Source organism: Papio anubis, chromosome 7 (assembly GCF_008728515.1).
Source record: "Papio anubis isolate 15944 chromosome 7, Panubis1.0, whole genome shotgun sequence".
NCBI lineage: Eukaryota > Metazoa > Chordata > Mammalia > Primates > Cercopithecidae > Papio > Papio anubis.
In genome coordinates this window covers 13,954,913-13,972,518 of record NC_044982.1, presented here as the reverse complement: position 1 = coordinate 13,972,518, position 17,606 = coordinate 13,954,913, and the positions used below count along the sequence as shown (strand labels likewise).

Below are 17,606 nucleotides of genomic sequence, written 5' to 3'. Positions count from 1 at the left end.
TGGGAAGGGTGCAGAGCTACCTCTTAGAACCCTTCCGTTCTGGCTTTCAGTGGTTCCCTGTCCAGGGCTGTAACCTGGGGCATTTGGAAGCAGCCTTGCTTGACCATGGCTGCTGGGTGCTCCCCATCCCTTTCCCGTTGGCCTCCAGCCAAAGGCCAACTCAGGCAAACTCACTATGCCCTACTCTGCACTGCAAGCCTGCAGCGCACTTGGCCCAGGGCCCTGGTGGGTGGAGACCAGGGCTAAGGAGGGATGATCTTACACTGAGAGCTGCGGACTGGACAGGTGTTGGAGCCTTACAGAGGGAGGCTCAGGCAGGCTGGAAACATACAAGCTCCAGGGCCAGCTCCAGAGGCAAAGGTGCCACCCCAGATCATCAGTAACAGCCAGCAAAAGAGAAAGGATGCTTTTTTCAGCACATTTTCCCAATCGGCATCCTCTTCCAGCTCCCTGAACCCTAACTCATCCTTTGCCCTCCCCACCCTTCAGCACCCCCGCCCAGGTCTTGGAGATCTCTGTGCTGTCTTTTGTGGAGTGGCTGCTGTCTTGCACTCAGAGCCTCTGTCAGGTAGGCCTTCAGCCTTTGCACAACAACCCAGAGGGTGTGGGAGGGGCTCAGTTACTCTTCTCACCTGGCACTTAGAGAAAATAAGTTTCAGAGTCTCATGGTATGTGGTTGGTGGACCCAGGGACCTGCGCCTGGTCAGTGCTGTCCAGGTTTGGGCTCTGCCTGGAGCAAAAACAAGAGCTTGCCCATGCCATGTTGCGGTCCTTACATGGTAGCAAATCTCAGAGAACAGAGGAGCCACTCAGGCTGGCATGGGATTGTTTGCTCTTTCTCACTTTTGGCAGCTTCTCCCCTCTGCTGGTACCAGCAGTGCTGGCAGTTCTGGTCTAGCAGCACCCTTCCCTAAGGCAGGAAAGGGTGGTTCTCCAGCATCACCTCGAAGCCAGTGGGTGCCAGGGCTGGGCCTGGAACCAGCGGGTCCCCAGGGCTCCAAAGAAATTGCTGTCTTCCCCACTTCTACCCCTGGGAACACAAAGTGATTTCCATCTGTTTCAGAAAATTGTGCCTTTGGATAGTAAGCCCTGTGATGGTAGCAAACACTCCTTTCTCCCCTCAGCCACAAACTGACCAAGTGGTGGTTCCCATGGCAACTGTGGTGTTGCTGGGCAGCCATGGACCCTGGCCAAAATGCAACGGTGTCCTTCAAAATGGGGAAGGAGCCTGCCCCTTGCAGGGGCCTGCATGATGGTCCACAGGCTGGCCAAGGTGGGTAGGGGTCCATGGAAGAGTGGGCATGGCCCTGAAGGGCCTCACTTCCCCGCTCCCAGCCCATAGGGCCCTGCATGTACCCCTCCCTCCTGCTCCCCAGCTGGGAACCACGCCCCAGTCCCTTGTCACTTTGACTTTTTATCCTCAGGGTCTGTGCCCCTGGCCTTTCCTGTCAGGGACCCAGCTCAGTGATCTAGTGCCCCTTTTAGGAAAGAGGATCAGAATCCATTAGGATTGAATTCTCTAACCGATCTGGGTGATAGGAAGATTCAGAGTAGGTTGGCTCAGTAGTGTCACATAAGGACCTGGGGTTAAAGCCACCTCCAGGGTCCACCCAAAGGTCCTCTCCTAGCCAGGTGTGAGGGCATTTTTTTCTCCAAGTATTGAGCCCTCCAAAAAGTCAGAAACTCCCCTCTCCTATAGGAGTGGTGTCCAAGCGTTCCTTGCATCCCCAGGTGACAATTTCCTCCAGGGGCAATCCTAATCTATCCATTGAATCCATCCAGTGCTCATTCCATAAGCATGCATATTGAGGCCTTGCTGCATGCCAGGTTTTCCTTAGATAAAAACAGTCAACATCTCTCTCTCCCTACCCAACCAAATGTTCAATCATTGAAAGAGAATGAGCTGATTGCTTTTGAATCTCTACCCACCCCTCCCCACCAAGAAAGAATTACAGATAGGTCCCAGGGCCCATACCACCGGCAGGTTCCCTGTTACCCTTCTAACTGTGAGGCTTCCTCTCAATTTCCTTATCCATTTTCCTTTTTTTTTTTTTTTTTTTTTGAGATGGAGGGAGTCTCCGTCTGTGGCCCAGGCTGGACCTCATTACAGCCTCCACCTCCTAGGCTCAAACGATCCTCCTGCCTTAGCCTCCCAAGGTAGCTGGGACTGCAGATGTGAGCCGCCATGGCTGGCTAATTTTTGTATTTTTGGTAGAGATAGCGTTTTACCATGTTGCCCAGGCTGGTCTCGAACACCTGAGCTCAAGGGAACCGCCCACCTCGGCCTCCCAAAGTGCTAGGATTACAGGAGTGAGCCACCACTCCCTGCCCCATTTACTCTTTATTTCTACATACTATGAGCACAATAAGTCCTTGTTGATGAGTAAATACATAATGAAAAATGTCCTAGCCAAAGAGAAACTCTGACCAAGCCCTTCAAATGGGGATCAGAACTGGAAAATTTATTGACAACTCCTATTGTCAATCGAAATGTGTTAGAAGTGGGATCTCTAGGGTTAACAAAGCTGTCTGCTAAAAATGAAAGATTGGGTTTGTGTTTCACAACTATGTATATACTTCAAAAACAATGATCCTTGGCAAGGTACATCCTCATTCCGTGCTTTCATATCATGATCTGTTCCTTCTCAAAGCAAGGATCCGGCTTGGATTAACAAACGCTCACACTTCATTTGTTAGCAAAGATAAATGAGACTGTAATGAAGGCATGTGTCAATAGGCTTTCTTTCCCTAGAGTCAGTGTGATGAAGAACAAGTTTTCATTTGTTGAATGCATTAGCCTCAATTGCTGGGAACTTGTAGTAATTAAAACTGTCATATCTGAAATTTACCTTTGCACCATCTGTGAAGAAAGCATCTATGAAGGGAAATAATAGTGTCAATAAAATTACAGAGAGGACTTTGGTCTAGATAAGAATAATAACTGGTTAGAGGTCCACAATTCATTAATGATATCAATAGAGAGAAGAATTGACCGTTAATTAAAGCAGATTGGGAATGGCCCTACTGAATCATTTATATAACACCCATTGTGTGCCTACTATTTTCTGGACAAGCTTGGACAGCATTGTTTTATTCTTAAATTTGGAAAGACCCTGTTAAGGGGATGAAAAGACAAGGCCAGATGCAGTGGCATGCACCTGTAATATCAGCTACTTGGGAGGCTGCAGTGAGAGCATCCCTTGAGCCCTAGAGTTCAGGACAAGCCTGGGCAGCAGAGGGAACCCCAGAGCCAGTCTCAAAAAAAAAAAAAAGAAAAAAAAGGTGGAGGACAAAAAGACAAACTACAGAATGGGAGAAAACATTTGCAAATCACGTATCTGACAAAAATATGTGCATCTAGAATATATAAAGAACTCTCTGCCGGGTGCAGTGGCTCATACCTCTAATCCCAACACTTTGGGAAGACAAAGTGGAAGGATTGCTTGAGCCCAGGAGTTCAAGATCAGCCTGAGCAACATATTGAGACCCCATATCTCCAACAACAACAACAAAAATTAGCTGGGCATAGTTGTGCGTGCCTGTAGTCCCAGCTACTTGGGAGACTTAGCTGGGAGGATTGCTTGAACCCAGGATGTTCAGGCTACAGTTAGCCATGATCGCACCACTGCATTCTAGTCTGGGTAACAGAGCAAGACCCTGTCTCAAAAAATAAGTAAATAAATAAAGACAAGTAACCCAATCAAAAATGGGCAAAGGATCTGAGTAGACATTTTTGCCAAGAATATATGGAAATAACCAAGAAACACATGAACAGACTCTCAACAGCACTAATCATCAGACATGCAAATCAAAAAACCACCATGAGATACACTTCATACCCACTAGGGTGACTATCATAAAAAAAGATGGACAATAATTGTTGACAAGGGCATGGAGAAATTAGAATCCTCATACCTTGCTGGTGGGAATATAAAATGGTGCTGTCACTTTGGAAAACAGTATGACAGTTTCTTAAACATACAGAATTGCCATATGACTGAGCAATTCCACTTCTAGGTTTATACCCAAGAGAAGTAAAAACATATCCACACAAAAACTTGTACACAAATGTTCACAGCAGCATTACTTGTAGTAGCCAAAATGTGGAAACTACCCAAATGTCCATCAACTGATGAGTGGAAAAATACAATGTGATATATCCATACAGTAGAATATTATTCAGCCATAAAGAAAAATATTCAATTAGAAAATGGGCAAAACACATGAACAGACATTTCACCAAACAGGATACACAGATGGCAAACAATCACACGAAAGGATGTTCAACATCATTAATTATTTGAGAAATGCAAATCAAAACCACAATGAGATATCACTCTTCACCTATTGGAATGGTTAAAATAAAAAGTAGGAATAATACTAAAGGCTGGTGAGGATGGGAAGAAACTGAATCACCCCTGCATTCTTGGTGGGAATGTCAAATGGTGCGGCCTCTCTGGAAAGGAGTTTGGCAGTTCCTTTGAAAACTAGAGGCTGGATATGGTAGCTCATGCCGGTAATTTCAACATTTTGGGAGAACAAGGTGGGAGGATTGCTTAAGGCTAGGAGTTCCTCATCTCTACCAAAAATTTAAAAATTAGCTGGGTGTGGTGGTGCATGCCTGTGGTCCCAGGTACTTGGGAGGCTGAGGAACACTTGAGTATGGGAGGTTGAGTTTGCAGTGAGCCATGATGGCACCACTGCACTCCAGCCTTGGCAACAGAGTGAGACTCCTTCTTCAAAAAATGATAGGAAATTACAGATGACCTTACCACATGACCCAGCAATTTCACTATTGGGCATATATCCCAGAGAGATGAAAACACATTTTTCACACAGAAACTTGTACGTCAATGTTTACAGAAGTTTCGTGCATAGTAACTAAAAGCTGGAAACCATCCAAATGTCCTTCAGTGGATGAATGGCTAAACAAACCCATGGTATATCCGTGCTACAGAATATTACTCAGCAATAAAAGGCAATGAACTATTGATTCACGGAACAACTTGGATGAACCACAAGGAAGTTACACTGAAAAAGCCAGTCTCCAAAAGATATATACTTTGTGATTCAACTTATATGACATTCGTGAAATAATACGGTCATAGAGACAGGAACAGATTAGTTGTCAGGGCTAGTGATGGGGAGGGGCTAGATGTGGCTATGAAGGGATAGCACAAGGGAGCTCTATGGTGTTGAATGAACCAAATATGTTGATTGTGGTGACTGCGCGAAGCTACCTATGTAATAAAATTGCCAAATGTTGTACAAACACACGCACACACAAATGAGTGCATATAAAACTGCTGACATCTGAATAGCGTCTGGGGATTGTGTCGAGGTCAGTTTCCAGGTTTTGACATTGTGCTCTAATTATTACCGATATTACCACTGGGGGGAACTGGGTGAAGGGTACACAGGACTTCCCTATTCATTTATTTGCAACTTCTTGTAAGTCTGTAAGCATTCCAAAATAAACCATTTTATGAATACAGTTATTTATTTTATTAATGCAATTAAATAAATATTTGAGAACTGGCAATGTACCAACCACCATGGTATATGCTGGGGGTTCTGTGCAAAACAAGATGCACACGCAACCTCTGCTCTTGACAGTTCATTTGCATTACTGAATGATATAACTGAATTTCTTTCTCTCTTTTTTCGCATTTTTTTTTTTTTTTTTGAGACAGAGTCTCACTCTGTTGCCCAAGCTAGAGTGCAGTGGTACAATCTTGGCTCACTACAACCTCTGTCTCCTGGGTTCAAATGATCCTCCTGCCTCAGCATCTCAAGTAGCTGGGATTACAGGCACCTGCCACAACGCTCAGCTAATTTTTGTATTTTTGGCAGAGACGGTGTTTCATCACATTGGCCAGGCTGATCTCAAACTCCTGACCGCAAGTGATCCACTTGCCTCAGCCTCCTAAAGTGCTGGGATTACAGGCGTGAGCCACTGTGCCCAGTCTCTCTTTCTTAGCATTTTTAAAGTTGTTTATTAAATTATACAAAAAACTTGCATTTAAAAAATGTATTTTAATTTGAGGGTACAAGTGGGTTTTGGTTACATAAGCTCTTTAGTGATGATTTCTGAGATTTTGGTGCACCTATCACCTAAGCAGTGTACACTATACTCAACTTGTAGTCTTTTATCCCTCACCCCACACGCAGCTTTCCCATCCCACTCCCCAAAGTCCATTCTATCACTCTTATGCCTTTGCATCCTCATAGCTTAGCTCCCACTTATAAGTAACAACATGTGACATACAGTTTTCCATTCCTGAAAAACTGAGCCTCTTTAAAAACAAAAACACCTGATCGCTTTCAGCTCTTCATGGATGTTCTGTTTTGATGTTGAGATTGTGAGTGCCAGGGGCTGGGCTGGCATGCATGTACCCAGCATCTCTACCTGCCCCTGACCCAGCCTTGAGGGTGAGTCACCAGTGAAAGTTTTCCTTTCTTCTGAGCCAGGGCAGAGTCTGATTGTTGTCACCTGCTGTCACCTTGGAGCACACTGGGTTCTGTCTGGTGCCTGTTCTCACATCTCACCTCTTGAGAAGGTTTAGACAGGGTCTGGTATGTTTCCCCTGAGGCTTTTGCTGAGGGATATGGGAGAATGTACTCAGTGTGACAAGTCTTGGGAACTGCTGGAGCTGGCAATTTTGTTGGGAGGAGCGGGCTGGCGGGCTCCCTGCCCAGGGCAGAAGCAGGTGCTGGATGGCCTGAGGCTCTGTCAGAACTGTCTTGGCAGGTTCATGGGTGACATGGTCTCCTGGGCAGTAGGTGGCATGGGGGCTTGTCAGCTGTATTAGTAGGGTTTTGATCTGCTACTGAAAGCAGCATGAGCTGAGAGGACACTGGAAACCACGGGTTTTAGAGAAAAATCTTAACTATGTCTCCGCTTACAAAAGTCGTATATGCTTATTATAAAAACTCGCAGGAAAACAGAATGCAGGAAGTGAAATTCAGTCCCTGTATATGTGTGTGTGTGTGTGTGTGTGTGTCTGTGTGTGTATCTGGTTTTAATAACAGCTTTATTCAGATATGTTTATTTAATGTATCAGTATCTTTTTACTAGATAACAGCTTTATTCAGATGTGTTTATTTAATGTATTCAGTATCTTCCAAGATCAAGGCGCTGGCGCAGAAAAAAAAATTTTTAAGTATTAAATATCATACAATTAAGCATTTAAGGCATACAATTCAATGGCTTTTAGTGTATCACAGAGTTGTGCAACCATCATCACAGTCAATTAAGAACATTTCATCACCTCAAAAAAGAAACCTTGTGTTGCGTAACAGCGTGAATGTACTCAATGCCACTGAACTGTACACTTAAAAATGATTAAAATGCTAAATTGTGTGTTATTTATAGTTTACCATTATAAAAAAGAAAGAAAGAATGAAACCCATACCCTTTAGCTAGCATCCCCCTATCTCCCCCAACCCCAGCCCTAAGCAACCACTAATATCCTTTCTGTCTCTGTTTATTTGGCCTGCTCTGGATCTTAACACCTGAAGGCCCCTTTTGCCCGACTGTTCTTTATGGGTCCTCACTGTGTGGCAGGCATGGTGTTGGGCTCAGTGCAGGGGACAGGGAAAAGTGAGACCTGTTCCTGCCCCGGCTATAGTCCAAGAGCCCCTGCCTCTCACTCACAGTAAAACACACCGGTGGCATTTCCCTGATGGGCATTTTGGGCAGCACATCCTGTGTGTGGCTTTCCGATGAGAGAGGGTGGAATCCCTGGGAAATGAAGGCTTTGAGGTAGAAGGTGGATCTAGAACTGGACTCTGGAGGTACAGGGATTCTCTGTGTGGGACAAAGAGCATGAGCAGAGGCAAGGAGTTGGGAGTGAGGACTGTAGAAACAGGAGAGAGGGAAGAAAAAGCCCAGCCAACAGACAGGATTACTGTTGAAGAGCAATAGGAAATGAGATCCAGTGGGTCTGCAAAACCCTTTCCCTGCACCCCTGCCTCACACCACATTGCCTTGCATGTGTAAAATGACCGTTCAGTAATATCCCCATTAACTGAACACACGGGCACTGTTCCAAGCCACTCCCATGGCATAATTTATTTCATGCTCACAGTGATGTTTATTTGGTGGTGTAGTCGCTTCTTATGGCTGCCACTGCAAATTACACAAACTGGGAGCCGTAGAACAACATAAACTCATTCTCTCACAGTTCTGGAGGCCAGAAATCGGAAATCAAGGTGTGGACAGGCTTGGTTCCTTCTGGAGACTCTAGAAGCATCTGTTTCATGCCTCCCTCCTGGATTCCAGTGGTTGCTGCCAATCTTTGGCATTCCTTGGCTGGCATTCCTTGCATCACTGCAATCTCCATCTCCAGCTTCCCATGGCATTCCCATCTCTGGGTCTGTGTCCCATGCCCTCACATGGCCTTCTTTTTTTTGGAGACAGAGTCTCGCTCTATCCTCCAGGCTGGAGTGCAGTGGCACAATCTCACCTCTGCCTCCCGGGTTCAAGCGATTCTCATGCCTCAGCCTCCCGAGGCACCCACTACCACTCCTGGCTAATTTTTTTATTTCTAGTAGAGACAGGTTTCACAGTGCTGGCCAGCCTGGTCTCAAACTCCTGACCTTAGGTGATCCACCTGCTTCGGCCTCCCAAAGTGCTTGGATTACATGCGTGAGCCGTCGCACCCAGCCCATGTGGCCTTCTGACAAGAACACCAGCCATTGGATTTAGGGCCCACTCTAATGCAGTATGAGGTCAGCTTCGTTACATCTACAAAGACCCTATTTCCAAATAAGTTCACATTCACATGTATTAGAGATTCACATGTATTCACATGTATCACATTCACATATCTTTTGCAGGAACACAGGTCAATCCTCAACAGGTGGGTACTTTACTACCCCTGTTGTGTTCGTCTGTTCTTGCATTGCTATAAAGAAAGAGATTGAGTAATTTATAAGAAAATAAGTTTAACTGGGTATAGTTCTGCAAGCTGTACAGGAAGCATGATGCTGGCATCTGCTCAGCTTCTGAGGAGGCCTCAGGAAACTTACAATCATGATGGAAGGCAAAGGGGGAACAAGGTGTCTCACATGGTGGGAGCAGAGCAAGGTGGGGGGCAGGTGCCACACACTCTTAAACAAGCAAATTTCATGAGAACTCTATCAGAGAACAGCACTAAGCGGGTGGTGCTAAACCATTCATGAAGGACCCACCCTCATGATCCTATCACCTCCCACCAGGTCCCACCTCCAACACTGGGGATCACAATTGCACATGAGATTTGGGTGGGAAAACAGATCCAAACCATATCACCTGTTTTATAGGTGAAGAAACTGAGGCACAGAAAGGAGAAGCAACAACCTCGGAACATGCTCACGTGCAGGTGGCGTGGCCTGGGAACCCACATGCAAGACACTGGCCAGTGCGGTATAGGACAGGGGACAGTCTAGAAGCTAAACCCACCACCCATCAGAACAAAGGATTGTTTGTCTTGTGCCAATTTGCACTCACCCGTGTTCTAGAAAGGTGTGAGGCTGTTTGTTGGGACTTCCTCAAGTCTGAGGTGTTCCTTTGGGGCCCTAGAGGGAAGGGCCATCAATCACATGGTAAGTGGTCCAAGACCCTGTCCATGATGCCCCTGTGGCCTTTACCCCTCTGGGGTATCTTTCCCAGGCAGACTTAGCAAACATTCATCAATCTCCCATGCACTGTGCTGGACACTAAGGGAGATTCAAAGATGGACCAAACCCTGCCCCAGCATGCAGGACCTCCCCGTGTGTGGCCTTGGTGTGAAGGGATGCTGTTTGCATAGTCAGGAATGGAAAGGTGGCAGAAGGGCCGGGGGCTGGGGCCAGGGGAGAGGTTTCATTGCAAAGAAACAAGCATGAGTCTTAAGCATTGCTTATGATTTTACAAATCTGGGGTTTTAACAGTAAAACAGTAATCGGGCCTCTGCATATAGCACCGTGCTGGGCCCTGGCTGCCAAAGCGAGTAAGCCCTAGTTCCTGCACTAACGGCTAACCTATTATCTAGTGGACTAACTACCAAAGCCTCGTAGGGATGCTGTTTCAGGAAGGGAGTCCAGGGCTTTGTGTAAAGTGCCAGCAGGCACAGAAGGGGGCGTGACTGACTTTATCTTCAAAGTTTATCTGTGTTCTGCAAAAATCAGGCCTTGCCTCAATGGGAAGGAAAGCTACTGATTGTTGAGTATGCCTGGTATGTAGGCTGGGCTTTTTGTGTGCATTACCACTAACCCACTCCAGGCATTCCTGAGGAAGGTGCTTCCTTCCGTTCCTATCTTATATATATGGAGCCTCTGTCTCCCCTCCCTGCTGCTGGAAGTCTTTTGGCCCCAGCCTCCCTTGGCCACACCTGTGCTGCCCCTTGTGGAAGGAGTCGGCAGTGCACCACATGCGGGCACTAGGTGGCACTGGGACGCCCGGGCCATCCTGTGAATTCCAACACCACCAGCCAGGGTCTCTCAGACTTAAGTCATTTGTAGGCATCCTCCAAATGCCTCCTGTACCACCATCTAGTTAATATTTTACTTAAATTCTCTTTTAAAATGTTGTCTCTGTCCCAGTGGGAAACCATGATCTCCTTGCCATAGACAAATACATATTTTTTAAATTATGTGAACCGTTAAGAACAGTGTTTGATATGCAGAAAGAAGGCAAATATAAAAATGAAGTTAATTGAACACAACATGTTGGTTTGTGTATCGCTATAAGCATCTCACAGACCTCTAATGCTGTGGAGTGCTGTCCTGGGCTTTGAAAACAGGACCACAAACTGACGTCACCTATGTGCGTGTGGCTTTAGGGAAGAACTCCTTTCCCTTTACAGGTGGAAGGACAGAGGCACTGAGCGGGGAAAGGGCACACTTGAGGCCTCATTGTCCGTTCCAGGCTCAGAGCCAGACCTGGAAGCTGGGTCCTGCCTTCCCTCTCCATCACATGGAAACTAGAACCTTGGGAGACCAGGACCACAGTGGGACATGCACGTGTTTCTTGGCCCCTCTGGAGCCAGAGGGCACTCATGTGGGGCTCCCACGTGCAGGGAGCATGACCGTGGGTGTGGGGAGTGTGAGGATGAGTCAAGAGTTTGGGGGCAGGTGCCTGCAGGGCACTGATGAACAGTGGAACCTCCAACAACCTGCTGAACCTCTCTGGTTCCTTCGCCCTAGCTCTCCCAAGCAGGGCAGAGCATGGTGCCGTGTTCTCCACTGGTCAGTCTGGCCCCAGCTGCAGGCACTGACGGCGGCATCCTGGCACCCTGTCCCTCCGAGGAGCCCTATCCACCTTGGCATGGATTTTGAACAAATGCTTTGATCCCTCTTCCTTGTCAGAGCTGTAAAACATCAGGGTAGCCCTCGCCCTTGGGTGAGCTGTGCAGCCAATCAGGTTAGGTTCTGAGAGGCCCTGGAGATCTGGGTGACAGACCAGTGGCCCCACTTCAGTGCCCCAGACCCATGTTCCTCCTGGAGGCTGAGGCAGAACTGGGCAACACCCTTCCTCCTGGCCTTTCCTGGGCCTCACAATTGCCAAGTTCTGAGACTGTTGCTTGGGATGACTGTGATCTATTAAATGTTTAATTCTGCGTTTACAGTCTAGAACCTTCTCTGTTATTTTGTCCAAAATTATGAGTGTATATTAACACCAGCTATCCTAATAGTGATATGGTTTGGCTGTGTCCTCACCCAAATCTCATCTTGAATTATAGCTCCCATAATTCCCACGTGTTGTGGGAGGGACCTGGTGGGAGATAATTGAGTTACAGAGGCAGTTTCCCCCATACTGTTCTCCTGATAGTGAATAAGGCTTACGAGATGTGATGGCTTTGTAAGGGGAAACCCCTTTTGCTTGGCTGTCATTCTCTGTCTGCCACCATGAAGACGTGCCTTTTGCCTTCCACCATAAGTATGAGGCCTCACCAGCCACATAGAACTGTGAGTCCATTAAACCTCTTTTTTTAAGTAAATTATCCAGTCTCCGGTGTGTCTTTTTTTTTTTTTTTTTCTAATTGAGACAGAGTCTCACTCTGTTGTCCAGGCTGGAATGCTGTGGTACGGTCTTGGCTCTCTGCAGCCTCCGCCTCCCAGGTTCAAATGATTCTCCTGCCTCAGCCTCCCAAGTAGCTGGGATTATAGGCAACACGTCTGGCTAATTTTTTGTATTTTTAGTAGAGACAGGTTTCACCCTGTTGGCCAGGCTGGTCTTGAACTCCTGATCTTGTGATTCGCCCACCTCGGCCTCCCAAAGTGCTGGGATTACACACGTGAGCCACTGCGCCTGGCCCGGGTATGTCTTTATCAGCAGCGTGAAAATGGACTAATTACAAATAGGTAATCCTCTGAAATCTCAGTGGATTGACAAGGAAGTCCCTTTCTCACTTAAGGTCCTGTTGACAGCTGATGTGTATGGAGCCACATGCAGCCCAGCATGGGGCCCAGAATGAGTGTGGCACACATGCCCCCCCACCCAGTCCCTGCCGCCTCCTTCCCCCTTTTCCTTGGCGGGATACTTACCTTACCCAGGGCCCTTCTTCTCTCTCCCCAGTTTTGTACCTGGAAGGCTCAGCTCTTGTGTTTGAGGACATCTTCAGACTGATTGCGTTCTACTGTGTCAGTAGGTGAGTAGACCCGGCCCTGCAGGAGGTTGTCTGGTTGCAGCAAACATCCCATGCAACCCTGGATGGGTACAGGAAACTTCACAAGGAAGCCCCAGAGAGAGGGGTGCGGCTCAGAGGATGCAGAGAGAGGGCACAGGCCCCTCTGGGAACCACAGGGAACTTGTTGGCTCTGAGGCTTTCTCACACTATCTGATAAGAACCCCTCCCTTCCACACCTGCCCCTCTGGCTCACTGCCTGTCTCCCGGCTTCCTGTGTTATCAGCTTCAAGGACAGCCTGGAGTCCTGCGTGTACCAGGCCTCCCATTGCAGGGGTTCTAGAAGGAACTTCCTGTAGGGGCAGCAACAGGGGCTGATCCCCCTTTATGGGAGGTAGCTTGTGATTATGAAGCAGCTGCTGGGTGGAGCGGGTGTCTGCTGACCACCCTGAGAACTGCCTGTTTATTCAAAACTGGTTTTGGGTCAGTAAGAATTTAAAAGTACACTTTGGTGCCATAAGCCAATGACTTAAGCTACAGGACCTTGACAAGGGCTGGTTAGAAACAGGGTGGGATGTGTTGGGGTCCAGCAGTGGGCTCCAGGCCCACAACTCCCTGCTGCCTCTGAAGAAAACCATGCTGAACCTAGAGCATCCCTCCCACCTACCACGACCCTCCTGAGTCCAGATGGGCAGGAAAAGTGAGGCTGATAATGTCACCGGTGGAGGATGTCCAGGTTTTTGGCGTCTTGAACAAAGAATTGGACAAAACACACAAAGTAAGGAAGGAATGAAGGGGTTTATTGAAAATGAAAGTACACTCCAGAGTGTGGGAGCGGGCCCAAGCATAGGGCCTCAAGGGTACCGTTACAGAATTTTGGGAATATTAAATACCCTCTAGAGGATTCCACTGGTTACTTGGGGTGTGTCCTATGCAAATGAAGAGGATGAAGTAAAGTTACAAAGTCTTTTACTTGTCCTACGCCCTATGGAGAGGACATTTCCTGTTACAGCTGAAGTGTGAATCGGCCTTATGTTCCCTGCCTCCAGACCCTATTTTCCTGCCTCATCTCTTCCCTGAGAGGTGATCTCCATAAATCTTTATGGGAGGCAGAGAGACCAATAGTCTTCTTTTTTCTTTAACTGCTTCATGCTGGCTTGGGGCGTAGTCCCTACCTATTGGGGATCAAGGAACTCTCACCCTGCTCTGTATAATGGAGGCAGGGTAGCTTCTTGATGGCCAGGGGTGGTGTCTTCACCTGCAACTGGCTGGAACCTTTGTTGCTTTTTTATCTGAAGCTTGATGGTCTCTATGCGAGAGGAAATGAATTTGGTTAAAAGATTTAATGGGAACTTCAGGGGGTGGATACCTATGTTGTCAAGAATGTTTGTTATAGAGATTTGCAGGAGAAAAAAAAAAAAAAACCTGGTCTGTTCTAGAATCTATGTGATTCCTTAAAGTCTTAGCAAAAGCGACACCATTTTGGTTTGGTTTGTTGGGGCCTAGTGCATGAGCTTAGTCCAAAACAATGGCCTCCCAGAATTTTGTTTAACAAATTCCTGGCCAGGCTTGGTGGCCCACACCTGTAATCCCAGCACCTTGGGAGGCTGAGGCTGGTGTATCACTTGAGGTTGGGAGTTCGGGACCAGCCTGGCCAACATGGTGAAACCCCACCTCTACTAAAAACACCAAAAATTAGCCGGGCGTAGTGGCGGGTGCCTGTAATCCCAGCTACTCAGAAGGCTGAAACAGGAGAATTGCTTGAACCTGAGAGGCGGAGGTTGCAGTGAACTAAGATTGTACCATTGCACCCCAGCCTGGGCAACAAGAGCAAAACTCCATCTCAAAAATAAATAAATACATAAATAAATAAACAGACAAATAAATAAATTTAAAAATTCCCCCTTCTTGGTCACGTTCTCACTTAGGTTCTCACCTTAGTGAGAACTTAGGGCCTTAGTGCCACTCTCTGTTACCCTCATTTTGGGTTTCTGGTCTTACTTAGCCCATCATTCATAGGTTATGGTGTCCTCAAGGTCGCGTATTTCTTTCAGCTCCTGTCATTCCAGCTGGAGAGAGACCATGTGACATTCTAGAGATGGCTGCAAGCAAGCATTCAAAACCTTTGAGAGAATACAGCCCAATAGGAAGACTATTACTATGACTATTGGGAGGATAATAGTAAGAAATTGGAGTATGCTCCTTGCCCAAGGTCCCCACAAGCCAAACCTCCTAAAATCAAAGAGACCAAAGAATGACTTAACTAAGCAGTTTCTTTGTTAATCCACTAGCACTGAATTCCTATAATCTTCATTTGATGTATTTCTCCGTAGGCCACATGTGCCAGCAGCTGCACAGATACGTCTTTGTTCAGCCAATTCTATCATACTTTTACAAGAAAATTTAAAGTCTGTTGTGTAACTGTAGCCTTTACAGTAGAATTTGCTGTAGAGCCTATCATGAGGGATATATTGCTAATCATTGCTTCTTTTACTTTAAACCACTATTATTATATTGCTAATCATTGCTTCTTTTACTTCTTTTACTTTAAACCATGGAAAAAGGACCTAATAAATGATGCCCTTCTAGAAGAGTGAAGGCCTCCTGGCAGTGTTATCTTTAACCCATGATGTGGGTTAAGACAAATGAACCAATGTTTTGTTTCTGACTGATTATGAGGCGACCATAATGAGGTACCATCAAAGTTTTTTTAAACCTACATTGGGCCTTTGTCCTTTGTCCTTTATCAAAGTATAATGTTCTCCATGTATAAGGCTGGCTGCAAACTCCTTCGTGAATAAAAATACACCCCATAAGTGCACAAAACAGACCCCTTTTTCACTTCTATTATTCATAGAGGCATAAGCAAGGGAAAATGTTCAAAGATAAGAGTTTCATGATAGCAGAGGCCTTAATCTGTGAACTTGGGAAAAGCTGTTCACATCAAGGATGCCATCCTCTTCTGGGGAGAAACCTCCCTGGGTAGCCTTACCCCAAGGGTTCCAATGGGTATATAGTTCCAAGAGTATGGAGGGACCCTTCACAGTTTTGAGATTATGAACCCAAAGTTCTAGGTCCTGAAGTTTTGTTGCATGTGGATGGCAATGACAGTCTTTCTCTGATGTTCTCAGAAGATCTAAACTATAAAAAGCTTTTTTACCTGGTGAAAATACACTATAGCATAATAATCTACTGTTATAACATCAGCCCTCTTGCATGGGAAAGCTTTTATACAACCAGACACATGCATTGAAAATAACAATTGAATGAAATCCCTTTGTAAAATGTTTAAGTGTCCTACCAGGTGACCAATTGAACCTGAAGCTTTAATTGTTTTCCCAGGAATATGGGATCAAACATTGGTTATAAACTATGTTAGTAATTTGTAAGTCACTACATCAATGTGTTCAATTTGGATCATTTTATCTTTTCCATGTTGAGTCATGGAATGCAGAACTCTTAATAATAAAAGCTTTAAGGACTCAGGAAGGACAAGGTGGCCATCCTGGTTCTCCATGAGGCCATGCTTAATTAACATTAGACTTATATTATCTTGGATACTAGTTATTTTTCCAAATTAGGTACATAGCACGGACAAGAAAAAATTTTTTGTGGTTTACAATAACTTAGCATAATAATCATGATTATAATTGATAGCATATACTTAGACATTAACATTTTAGAAATCCCATACAATTTTGTAACACATATTAGTATTATTCACAAAAATATAACCTAAAGAAGACTGAACATCATTTTTGCAATCCCATGTACTTAAACATGTCAAATAATCCTGTTTACTTCCTTTCTGGATGTTTTCAGGGGCCCTCTCATCTATCCAAAATATCAGGCATTAGGAAAGACAATTTTGAAACTGAAGTTTGATTTTGAAATTCCAGAGCACCATAAATTATTTATTTTGCCAAAATGACTCAGAAATTTAAAAAAAAAAAAAAAAAACCTTTTATAACCTTTTACAAAACAAACACACACACACACACACACACACACACATTCTACTGTTCTTACTGTTCTTATATACCTTGCATGTAAAACTGTTTTTTTTTTTTTTTTTGAGACGAAGTCTTACTCTGTCGCCCAGGCCGGAGTGCAGTGGCGAGATCTCGGCTCACTGCAAGCTCCGCCTCCCAGGTTCATGCCATTCTCCTGCCTCAGCCTCCCGAGTAGCTGGGACTACAGTTGCCCGCCACCACGCCAGCTAATTTTTTGTATTTTTTAGTACAGATGGGATTTCACCATGTTAGCCAGGATGGTCTCAATCTCCTGACCTTGTGATCTGCCCGTCTCGGCCTCCCAAAGTGCTGGGATTACAAGCATGAGCCACCATGCCTGGCCTCTAGTAGTCTTAATTGCATGTTATAATTTTAAAGTGCGAATTTTAAAGTAAAACTTGGTAAGTTATGTTCTCATAAGGTTTGACTGTTTCCAGCATAGCTAGAAGCATGGCCAACTCCACATGTTCCCAGGCCTTACCTAGCTGGAAAGCAGGCAGGTTAAACAATTTTCAAAAGCCAAAGAAGCAGCTTATGACCTTCAAGCATTTAGCAAACCCAATATTTGAACATAATTTGGGCCACTTGTTTACGTTTTGAAGACCTTTGTATTTTACTGATAGTCTTTAAAACTGTCTTTATTACCCAAAGATTACTCAAGTCACATGAACTAAATAAAAGGCATTACGTTTTTCACTTTTCCAACAAAATATTTGACTTAAGCTTTTATTATTAAACCAATTAATTTAAAACTTTACAGGGGAGATAAACCATGAATTTTCCTTTATATTTAACCAGTTTGCACAGAGAGAGAGAAGCCAGAGACTGACTAGTAAGAAACTCTTACCCTTTCGCTGGCTTGCCAGGTTTCTGGGTTCTCTCTCGCTGAGTGGTCCTAGCGACCCTGCTTGACCATATGCAAACAAACACATGGCCATGGTAAGAATATTCACAAATAGTTTACAAATTTTGGAGACATTAGGCAGAGAGAGAGAAATATGAC

General features: G+C 45.5%; 1 protein-coding gene across 10 annotated transcripts in view; it reads left to right on the top strand.

Annotated features, from left to right (window-relative positions):
• RIN3 (Ras and Rab interactor 3) overlaps positions 1 to 17,606 on the top strand; it is a 183,675-nt gene that overhangs the window by 94,604 nt on the left and 71,465 nt on the right. For 9 of the 10 annotated variants that reach the window (XR_004184801.1, XR_004184802.1, XM_021941486.2 and 6 more), the window contains one exon: positions 12,542 to 12,614. Coding sequence is in view for 8 of the 10 variants with exons in the window: in XM_021941486.2 (XP_021797178.2) it covers positions 12,542 to 12,614 (73 nt within the window). In the remaining 2 variants the exon portion in view is untranslated. Of the gene's footprint in view, positions 1 to 12,541; positions 12,615 to 14,674; positions 15,284 to 17,606 lie in introns of those variants that run through there. The other variant, XM_021941489.2, reaches the window with a different exon arrangement.